This window comes from Pipistrellus hanaki (genome assembly GCF_964339955.1).
Source record: "Pipistrellus hanaki genome assembly, chromosome: 2".
NCBI classification, from domain to species: domain Eukaryota; kingdom Metazoa; phylum Chordata; class Mammalia; order Chiroptera; family Vespertilionidae; genus Pipistrellus; species Pipistrellus hanaki.
Genome location: NC_140504.1, coordinates 54,551,336 through 54,563,161, shown reverse-complemented (window position 1 = coordinate 54,563,161; position 11,826 = coordinate 54,551,336). Strand labels below are relative to the sequence as shown.

The 11,826-nt window shown below is 39.4% G+C and overlaps 1 protein-coding gene across 5 annotated transcripts in view; it reads left to right on the top strand.

Moving 5' to 3' along the window:
* Positions 1 to 2,335: 2,335 nt before the first annotated feature.
* The window catches only part of STXBP5L (syntaxin binding protein 5L), a 157,491-nt gene continuing 148,000 nt past the window's right edge, over positions 2,336 to 11,826 (top strand). For 4 of the 5 annotated variants that reach the window (XM_084871511.1, XM_084871510.1, XM_084871509.1 and 1 more), the window contains exons 1-2: positions 2,336 to 2,458; positions 3,599 to 3,800. In XM_084871511.1, coding sequence (XP_084727637.1) covers positions 3,612 to 3,800 — 189 coding nt within the window. In that variant the 5' untranslated portion in view covers positions 2,336 to 2,458; positions 3,599 to 3,611. Of the gene's footprint in view, positions 2,459 to 3,307; positions 3,348 to 3,598; positions 3,801 to 11,826 lie in introns of those variants that run through there. The other variant, XM_084871508.1, reaches the window with a different exon arrangement.

Here is an 11,826-nt window from a genome sequence, read left to right as displayed (position 1 = left end):
GTGGTGATAGGGACTGCGAGATAGTATTGGGGTTTTTCTGGGAGGTTTCAAAGAGACATTAGGTACTGAAAAATTCAAAATGAGAGGGTAAGCATTGAGGATTTGAAAAATTGGGCTTTATTCCATCCTTGCCATTTCCGTGCTAACCACCACTTGGTATAGGCTATTTTACCTTGCTATGTTACCTTGAGCAACTCCTTTCTCTTTCCCCCTTTATCCCTCCCACTTCCCCCTCTCCCCTACCTCCTCTCCCTCGCCCCCCCCCGCCCCCCCACACACACACAAAGAAAGAGGTCATTCTGTTATAGGTAGTTAGAAAGACATGAGCAGAGCAAGGACAATGGGCCAGGTATAGAAGGTCACCAGGATGGAAAGCCCTGGGTGCCTACTAAGGGGCTAAACTGAGAAAACAGGACATCACCCCCAGGGTAATCTCCACACACACACACACACCACCCCCCCAGCATATGGCTGGTCCTGGAGTTTAGACCCCCTGACCTTTTCCTCCTGAAAAATAACATCTAGGCCTCAGTTGTATTTCAGCTCCAGGCCTAGAAAAGCAGCCAAATCATATAAGTGATGCCATCACTGCCTCAGGACCAGTTGCATTTACTAATGACCCACTGTCCTGGTGAGGTCCCATCAGTGGAGATTGCGACCTTGAATGAACACACCTAGAAAGCTGAGGAATATTCACTGACGCCCTCCCCTGAGACCTTCCCTAAGATTCCCACCTGCAAGAGAAAGAGAAATACCCTCCACACAAAGGACCCAGTGCCCGCTTTCTGGTTTCTGCCAAGGGAGCACACCCACACCATTCTCTTCTCTCCTCCCATTCTTCCCTCTAAGACTTTGAGAACCGCTAGCAGGATCACCTAAGACCATGGGAAAACACAGATATTTACATTATGATTCATAACAGTAACAAAATTACAGTTATGAAGTTGCAAAAAAAATAATTTTATGGTTGGGGGTCACCACAACATGAAGAACTGTATTAAATGGTCGCAGCATTAGGAAGGTTGAGAACCACTGTCTAAGGGACCCCATGAGACTTGCAACCTGGGGAGCAATGGGCAGCGGCAACGGGTGCTAGGCAAATCCCCTGAACCTAGACTCCCCCGTTGCTTCTTCTATGTCCTTCCTTGTTTCACTGTCCTAAGTGTGTTTTTACTGCGGCCAATAAATTCTTGCTGGCTTTGCTGCACTTTGTCTCTTGATTGAAATCATTCCTTCAAGAAGATAAGAACGGAGGTCTCATCTCGCTAGTAACAACTCCAGGTTTCTAAAATGTAAGAATATTGTGTATGATTGATGTTTTGCCCAGATTGAAGTGTACAGCTAGAGCCCCCCTGAGCTGCCCTTTATTTTCATAGACAAAGATACTGTGCAAAAATCCCCCAATTCAGTAGGCTTAGAACAAAAGTCTTTCTATCCTGAAGCTGTTTTTTTTTTTTTAATCCTGCAACGAACAGTGCATCTTTTAAAGTGATCATTGTGACTCATAGAAAAATCTTAAAATATATTCTTGACACCATTTACTGTGAAGTCCTTTTTTTTTTTTTTTTTTTTTTTTAAATCTTTGTACATGTGAAAATGGGGAAACGTATTATAGGGAACAAGGTGAACAATTAATCCCTTAGTTTCTGTAAGGCTCTATAGCATATACCAAAGCGCCACTGAAATCCATTTCCCTCTGGCAGACCCGTTACACGGCTACCCAAGTAGCAGAGCAGCGAGGGAAGCCCATAGATAAACCCAGAGAGCGGGATGAGGCTCAACGAGGTAATACACTGCAAAAAAAAAAAAAAAACCACACACACGCAAAAAAGCAACCGTTGTCAGATTCACAACATTGTCCAGAGCCAGACCTAGAGAACACCTTCAGAAAGCCTGGGGCTCCGGGAGCTCAAGTTCGCAGGCTTCCAGGCTTTCTATTGATTCCCACTCGCGTCCTTCAACAGGTAGCGCCAATTACAACCCCTGGAGCACGGCCGCCCCGCACACTGGCCGAGGCCGCTGTCCATCAAATGCCTCACTTACCTTTCCGAATTCTCTCTGCGCCGTTTCATTGGCTTTTCCTTGGTCCAACCCTCACATTGCTCCTATGCTTCGGCCCCGGAGCCCCTTTCGAGACTAGGATTGGAGCGGAAGCTACTCCCGCCCTTTGATGTCCGGTGCTGCCCGCCCCTATTCCGCGGGCCCGCGTGGCCCGGCAGGAGAGGGTGGGCGGGGCGAGCGAGGGGCGGGGCCATTGAGGGGGCGGGGCGAGAGGGGCGGGGCCTCCTCCCCGGCAGGAGGGCGGAGCCTGCCGCGGAGCTCGCTCGCTCGCTCCGTCAGGACCTCGGAGAGCGCCGGGCGCCGCGACCGAAGGGACCGGAGAGACAGACGCGGCCGCAGGCTCCCTCGGCTCCCTGAGCCTCCGGGCTGGCAGGCGGCTAAGTGGCGGCTGAGGCAGGTGCTTTGAGGCGGGAGTCCGAGGGTCATCCCTGTGGGACGCGGACGCCGCCGTCCAGCGTGGCTCCCTCACACCTGTGTGTGTGTGCGCCCGTGAGCCCGGTGCCCGCGCGAGGCTGTCTGCGCGGCGACGGGGTCCGTGTCGGCGCGTCCGCGGGCGGCGGGAGCCCGGAGCTCCGGCGCTCGGCCCCGGGGAGGGAGGGACGGCGGGCGTCGCGGCTCTGCGCGCCCAGCTGGCCGAGGCGGGACTCGGGCCGCAGCCGTCGCCGCCGCCGCCGCCGCCGCCGCCGCTGCTGCTTCACGTCCCGCCAGAGCCGCCGCCGAGCTGCGGGCAGAGCGGACCGGCGGGCCAGCGCGGTGGCGGCTGCGGGCAGAGCGGGGCGCGAGGGGGGTGGACCGGGGAGAGGAGGGAGGGGGGCCGGAACGCGGGGAGGGAAGAGAGGGGGGAGCGGAGGGAGAAGCGGGGGCAGCTGGCGCCGTCGCTCGCCCTTCCCGTTCGCTGTGGCTGTAGGTCCCCCCGCAGATGCTTTGGGGTCCCGGGTGTTTGGGGTGGGGAATGGAAAAAGCACCCCCATCCCAATTCCTGTTATAAAAAAAGGTGGGGAGCATTGAAGACGATCCAGAAGGTGCTGTACCGGCTCCCTCTACCTCCTTCCCCCCCACCACAACATCATTTTTTCTGAACATGAAATATTCTGAGCTGAGCCCTTAGTTGGAAAGCCCGCCCTTAAGAGAGAGAGAGACAGAGACTTGGTCGGTTGGACTCCGGTTTGATTGTATAATAATGATGATATAATGCTAATGACGATGATGACACCGCCTTTTATTTTTACCCCGGTGCTGATAAAGCATAGCCACAGCTGGGGATAAAGCCCTTGAAATTTTGATGGGTGAGGAGGGATATGCTGTTGCTTTTGGAGTTGTGGTTTTTATTTGGAAAGACAGGCTTTTTTTTTTTTTTTTTTTTTTTTTTAAGAATTAATATTAGGCAATAGGTAGCCTGACTTTTTTTAAGTCCCATATAGTCAATGATAGTAAAATGGGTACCAGGCTGCTGCCTTGACTAATGAAAAGCTAAACGCTTTTACCTGGGTATAATTCCATGAGTTAAGTCTCCCCTTTCCTTTGAATTTCTCGACAGATCTTTTTAAAAAATGAAGAAGTTTAATTTCCGAAAAGTTTTGGATGGCTTAACTGCCTCCTCCCCTGGCAGTGGGAGCAGCGGCGGCGGTAACAGTGGCGGTGGGGCTGGAAGCGGCGCCCTGCACTCTGGAGGGCCCACAGGGCTCCTCAGAGAAGAGATCCAGGAATCCCTGACCTCAGAGTATTTCCAGATTTGCAAGGTAAGTTTTGAATTGGCTTAAAGCCTGTTATTTCTTTATTTTACTGCGTGAGGAAGGGAGTGTTACACACACACACACACACACACACACACACACACACACACACCTGGAAATTGTCGAGATGCCAGCATCAGCGTCTGGTACAGAGAACTCTGTGAATAGGTCAGTTTGATTTAATAAAGGCATTCCAGGAATCAACTTTTTTTTTTTTTAAAGATAGTTTAAGAGGGAAATAAGCAAACATAAAAAGTAGAATTTGCAAGATAATGTTGAGGCCCACTAGTGGAGAACATTTTTAATGTAATATTTATGTGGAAGTTGTAAATTGAAGGAGAAAATGGTTATTCTGGAAAGTCCTGTGATGTTATTCAGATAAATTAATTGTTATTTTATTTCACTGTTCAGTAAAATGATTAATGCTATTAAGACGTTGCTAGAGCTAAGTAGATAATAGCTAGATGAATATATCTATTTAAAAAACATAATGGCATTGTTTTAAATTCATTGTTTAAATTCTGAATAAAAACACCCAGAGTCTTAAACTAAACAAATAAACAAATGCCTTGTAGGAACTTTTAATACTTAGAACTCAAAAATAGCCTATGTTCTGGTTTAGTGGGGAAATATTTTTGGTAAACATACTTTAATGTTGAACTTCTAATGAACAATCACAAGAGAATTTCGGATGGGGAGAGATGAGAACTTACAAAACAAGCATTGTTAATATAGAGAGGTATCATTATATTTTCTGAAACAAAATGACATAATTTTTATTTTCCTTTTTTTGGGGTGTCCTAGAACCTGGCATGTGTAATTAAAAAAAGCTATTACATTACTCACATGATTTAAATGAATATAGTTTTATAAATGTGTTTGAACACATAAGAAACAGTAAATTTTTTAAATCCTCACCCAAAGATACACTTTTTTAAAAATTGATTTTAGAGAGAGGTGGTGAGAGAGTGGGAGAAAGAGAGAGAGAGAGAGAGAGAGAGAGAGAGAGAGAGAGAGAGAGAGAGAGAGAGAAACAGTGATGTTGCCTTCTGTACAGGCACTGACTGGAAATCAAACCCGCTACCTTTTAGTGTGCAGGGACAATGCTTCAACCCATGGAACCACCTGGCCAGGGCAGAAACAGCAAATTTTTAGTCACAGAAATTAAGTATTAAAATTTTTTGTACTTCCACAAAATCTTTTAAAATTATTAAAATTAGTTTTGTAGTAAACAAATGATGTATAATGAGATAAATTTCTATTATTATATTAGTCTCTATTCCCAATAGCATTATTATAAAACATTAATTCTATAGTTATTAAAATGTTATAAATTAGTTTATATAAAAGGAGTGTATTTATAATTAGATTAAATAAACTTATTTAGTTATAGCTTACCCTGTGTACAAAATTTTGTATACTTTGTATACAACTACTTTGTATATAAAATTTTATATAATTTTGTTCTAAATTTGAAATAATACATATTTGTTTAGTTTAAGGAGGGGTTAAATAGTGGTCATGAGGTAAATATAGAAAAGATTCCTGGAGGCCAAATTTGGATTGCTAGCCAAAGGAATTATGCCCTGCTTCTCTAATTTTTTGACGTACTACTATTTCCATTTCAAGATTATGAAAAAAATTCCAAATTCTCTTAGTTCATGAATGTGGTAGTGATGGAGGAAGATTTTAATAGATGAAAAATTGGCATAGAAAAGGTAGACTTATAAAACCAAATGGAATTGGGTTGTTGAAGTTGTAAAGCTTGTAGAGAGGTTTTAAATAAAAATATCCAGAGGAAATGAGTGAATGCAAAAGAGGAAAATAGGATTATAGACATCTTCCTATTCAGACAAGAGATAGTCATGGTGTGGTGAGCACATGAAGAGCACTGGCCTTGGAATCAGAACTTTTGTGTTTTATATAAAGCTCTGCCACTTGCCAGCTGAATAATCTTTTTTTAAAAATATAATTTTTATTGATGTAAGAGAAGAAGGGAGAAGGAGAGAGAGATAGAAATATCAATGATGAGAGAGAATCATTGATTGGTTGCCTCCTGCACAACCCCTACTGGGGACTGAGCCCACACCCAGGCATATGCCTTTGGCTAGAATGGAACCTTTACATTCCCCAAGTTGATGCTCTATCCACTGAGCCAAACCAGCTAGGGCCCAGCTGTATAATCCTGCGGAAGACATTTATCTGCCTTGAGCCTTGATTTTCTCACGTGTTGTATAAGTACTTCTGCTCTTCTCTCCTAAGGTTATAAGGAAGATAAAAGAGACAATTAGGTGAAGGCAATGTGTAAATTGGAAAAGATGATGCACTGTATATTTATAATATTGTTAACGTTTTAGTCACCTTCTTAGTGGAATGACTATCATCAGTGGGATATAATAATTTTAGATAACAATTTTGAAAGAAATTATAAAGGTCAATAGCTATGTAAGCTAACACTAATAGTATTGAAATCTTACTGACTGGTGAAAGTACTATGACATCTTTGGATAGGAATATAGTTAATTATAAAATCTTGTTATATGATTGTGCTTTAGGTTACCTGGACTATAATAAATATATATATAAATGGATTATGGAAATTCCAAAATTAGAACCATTACTAAAATGGGGACTTCAGTTAGACTCACTGATTAAATGTGCAAAGAACATTCTATTCTGCGTACTAAACAGTTGGCACTTTCTGGGTACTTTGACCTTTCCAACGTGGTCAAAATTAAAGTATAAATCTAGAATCTGCTGTTTTGCAAACCATTCTCTCTATTAGTATCTGATTAGTTGTTAAATTCTATCTATTCTGTTTCACCATCTCTAGTACTATCATCCCATTTTCTTGCTTGGTTTCTTGAAATCACTTTCTAACTGATCTTCTCACCTCTTGTTTTACCCTATTCTAATTCGTTTTGCTATTGTAGAGGTTATTTCTGAATTATAATGTTAATTATGTCATTTCCCTAATAAAAATTGTGTTGGTTTTTCTAGAGCAGTGACAAGTCTTATGTGAAACCCCAGTAAATAACATTTATTAAATAAATACAGTAGTTAATTGGCACACATTTGAAAGTAAATAATAATAGATTATATAATCTATATTATATTGTATTATTATTATTGGTTCTTCTGTAATATTATCCATACGCTGGTAGAAGGACATTTACTAGGCTTAAAAAAGTAAAAGTATAAAGCTACTGCTACTGTCACATCTATAAGGTGTTAAAAAACAAAAACAAAAATTGGTAGAAAAAAATTTTGTTCAAGATCAGAAAAACAAACAGGTCAATGCATTGGTTTACTAAATTCGATATGTATGCCTTTAAATGCCCATGTTGTTCAGATATTTGTGAAATGCATGAACTGCTTTTTATGAATTTGAATTCTATGAAACACAATTTGAAACTATTGCTTTATACAATAACCTTCAAATTACTTTATATAGTTCCCAGCGGAAGGGGCTCATGTTTACTTTTCTATCCTCATTTCTTTGATTCCCTAAGCATATTGTATTCCCTGAAAGCACCATATTTTTTCATATCTCAATGCTTTTTCTCAATATTTTGCTTCTGACTAGAATACCTCTTCTAGCTTGAGTATAGTTGGAGAATTCCCAGTTATCTGTAGAGTGAATTTAGTACCTTGTTATGATTCAAAATTTTATTTGTTACTGTCATTATTCTAAAAACTCTTTGAGAGGCAAATGCCCGGATTGTGGGCTTGATCCCCAGTAGGGAGTGTGCAGAAGGCAGTTGGTAGAAATTCTTATCATTAATATTTCTCTCTCTCTCTCTCTCTCTCTCTCTCTCCTTTTCCCTTTCTCTTTATAAAATCAATAAAAATATATTTAAAAAATAAAAATAAATAAAAAGGCAACATGGTAAGCTCCTCAGTAAACAGAAACTTTGAGAAAATAAAGACTATTTTGTTGACTCTTCCTTCAAAATACATCCAAGTACAACTATACATCTTCATTTCCACCACATCTCTTACCAGACTACTACTCTAAGTATTTTCCCTGCTTTAACTCAGGTTACACTACAATCTCATCTCATAATAGACAGAAAAGAAATCATTGCTCTCTGATTTAAATCATATCATGCAATTTTTTGCCAGAACTTTGGTGGTTTTTCATTTCTCTTCAAAATAAAGCCATGAATCCTATGCCTTATAAAGTTCTATGATCTGGCTACTAACAAAACATTATTTTCAATTCTTTCTGTTACTTACTTTGCCAACTACATTATTACTTCTCAGATATGATTCCTGCCTAAGGTTTTATTGCGTTTGCTGTTTTCTTTGCATGGAGCACTTTCTCCTCCCTACCCCACAAATGATTATATTACTTGTCCCCTTTGCATCCTCAGTTCTTAGTTCAACTGTTAACTTCTCAGAGAGATTTTCATTGATCACTGTTCACTCAGTTTATTCTCCTGCTTACTTTTTCTTGATAACACAGTTACCTGTTATTAAATTATGTATTTATTTGCCGCTTTTATTATACTAGAGGCCTGGTGCACAAAATTCATGCACTGGGGGTGGGGGGTCCCTCAGTGCAGCCTGCACCCTCTCGCAGTCCAGGAGCCCTTGGGAGATGTCCTTAGTGCTGCTGTGGAGGAGGGAAAGGCTCCCACCAATACCGCTGGACTCACCAGCTGTGAGCCCGGCTTCTGACTGAGCAGCTCTCCCCCAGTGAGAGCACACTGACCTCCAGGGGGCAGCTCCTGCATTGAGCATCTACCTCCTGGTGGTCACTATGTGTCATAGCGACCAGTCATTCTGCTGTTCGGTAGATTTGCATATTAGCCTTTTATTATATTGGATAACTCTATGAGGGCAGAGCTTTATTGTGTCTTACCAATTCATAGAGCAGTGCCTGCTACATAGAAGACAGTTACATATTTGTTGAATGAGTGAAGAATGAATAAATGAGAGCAAGTAAACTGATAGAGCAGTGATTTTCAACTGGCATGCTGTAGAATTTTTAAAATATGCAATATCTGACTATTTAGTCAGGAGCACTGCCTCAAATATTTTTCATTTGACAATCACCCTTAGCTTGTCAAATAAAAAAATGACAACAGTAGACGTCTGATGCGAATTAATCAAAATTACACCTATTTTCTGTGTGATATTGGCAAAAAATATATTTTTGTGTGTGCCACAGAATTTTAGTAGTTTATGTATGCCATGAGATGAACAAGGTTGAAAATCACTGGGATAGAGTAATATGTTAAGAGCAAACTAGATATTTTTAATCTTTATCTGAGGTCATGTTCATTGATTTTTTAGAGAGAAGGAATGGGTTGGGGAGAGAGAGAAAAATATTGAAGAGAAGAGAAACATTGATTGGTTGGCTCCTGTATGGGCTGGGGATCAAACTCAAAACCTAGGTATGTGCCATAACCTGAAATCGAACATGCAATCTTTTGATGTATGGGATGACACTCCAACCAACTGACCCCTACTGCCAAGACAAAAAATGTTTGCATTAAACAAATTTTATATTACATAAAAACAAACCATTCAGGGAAAGAGAGTCAACTCTTTAGGAACATGGTATATAATTTTCAAAAAGATATAGAAAAGGAGATTATAGAAAGATTCACTTACATTTACTTTAGTTTTTACTGAGGAAGATATTAGAAACATTCTTGTTTTCCAATTATCTTTTTAGGGGAACAATTCAGAAGTATTAGATAGACAGTGACAAACACATGGGATATTCTAGCTCTAATTAACAAAATAGACAAAACTAAATGTATCACCAGAACCACATGGCATAATCCCCAAAGTTCTGAACTAACTTAAATTAGGCAATTCATTATTTATCGACACACATCTCTTTCTCTCTCTCTCTCTCTCTCTCTCTCTCTCTCTCTCTCTCTCTCTCTCTCTCTCTCTCTATTTATCAACACTTTTAAACTGTTTTTGTTGTTATTGTTGTTGTTTGTTTGCTTGTTTGTTTTATAAATGGTCATGGTCAGAATCAAAATGTAGAGAAGTAATATAACTTCCTCAGGGAAATAAATTTGTAATCATGATCCTCATACTACACATAGTATCAGATATTGCCAGATAAAGATGTATAAAATCAGAAGCAGGTGTAGACTGTGAAGAGTTATGTTTTCCAGGACCCTGAATGATAAAATGAGATTAAGTACCTAGATATCCTTGACCGTCATCTCTTCAGGTTTTCTATTATCTTCACATTCTTGTAATTTTACATCATTGTACTTGGGAGGGTCTATAAATGAGATTGGCACAAGGCTATTTAAAAAAAAATTCTAATTTTCCCAATTTTCATTCATTAAAAGAACTATACACGGTTTCCTGAGATGGGTGTACTTGTCTCATTCTATACTTCTAAACTGGTAAAATAAAAGGTAGTATAGTTGACACTTCATTAATAACTTATGGTTAAAATATCTGACAAGGACTTCATGCTTCTCTTACTAAAATGAACAATAGAAGGGCATCTTTAAGAAAAGTAATGGGTGCAAACCAGAAAAATTTAAGAACCAAGTAGAATTAAAATTTAAAAAAATTTAAGAACCAGGAACCAAAGCCTACTCTAGGCTTTCTACTTTGCTTATCTAAAGTATAGGGACAGGCTTGAGTAAGGGATTATAGACTTGTAGCAAGTATAATTATTACTTTTTTTAAATTACCATAAAAACAATTACATTTTCTCATGAAAAGTCTTTGATGCAAGTATATTGTCAGTAAAAGTGGGTTGTTGTTCTATTTAGTATGGCAGTTCTTATATTCTTAAAAACATACAGTGCTGCCATATTTGTGTATGTCTCAGTATAGAACTAATTTGAAATCTTACATAATTTTCAAATTTATGTATAGGATTATTATAAGTTATTAAACCAAATTCCCATTTTTTGAAGTGTAGTACATTTTTTCTGCCTTCATTTGAAGATGTGCCTTTGTGGGTGTGGAGGGGGGTATGGAAACCATAGGGTTAAGTTCCATAGTTTGTTTGTTTGTTTGTTTGTTTGTTTATAATATATTTTATTAATTTTCCACAGAGAGGAAGGGAGAGGGATAGAGAGCTAGAAACGTCGATGAGAGAGAAACATCGACCAGCTGCCTCTTGCACACCCCCTACTGGGGGTGTGCCCGCAACCAATGTACATGCCCTTGACCGGAATCGAATCTGGGACCTTTCAGTCTTTTAGACCAGTGTTTTTCAACCTTTTTTGGGCAAAGGCACACTTGTTTCATGAAAAAAATCACGAGGCACACCACCATTAGAAAATGTTAAAAAATTTAACTCTGTGCCTATATTGACTATATATAAAGTAATTCTCTTGAATAGGAATCAAATAAACACAAAGAAAGTATTTTATAATTACTTTATTATGAAATATTAAGTAAACAAAATAGTGAAAAATTATAAAATTCTTGTCTTGTCTGCACCTACGGCACACCAGGCAACATCTCGTGGCACACTAGTGTGCCGCGGAACAGCGGTTGAAAAACGCTGTTTTAGACCAACGGCTCTATCCACTGAGCCAAACCAGTTTCGGCCCATAGTTTATTTTTAATGATAAGATGATTATATTGGTTTCAATATAGTCTATAAACCATTTACATATTAGTTTAATAGCAATAACTTTGTATCCATTAAAAAGTTCAAGTACTGGTAGAAGTTTTTAAGTTGAGTTTTTCCCTATGAGACAATATTGAGTTTTTTGCTCCTACATAATTGTCAAAATACTGATCTTTATTAAAGATTTGGTTAGGGTGACAATTACAGGTTTGTTTGTTTTTTATTAGTTAAGTCTTTGATCCCTTTCTTTTTATCTCCTAAGTAAGAAAATGTTTCTAAAATTTAGACTTTTGATCAAATATTCATTTCTATTTCCTTTTATCTTTGGTTCTTTGATCTTTTATATTTTAACTTTTTTTTAAAATCCAAACAGAATTTGTTATGTTGTACAGTATAATTCTAAAATAATTTTTTCAAGTAGCCAAATCAATTTTATCATGCCATTTATTAACTAATTCT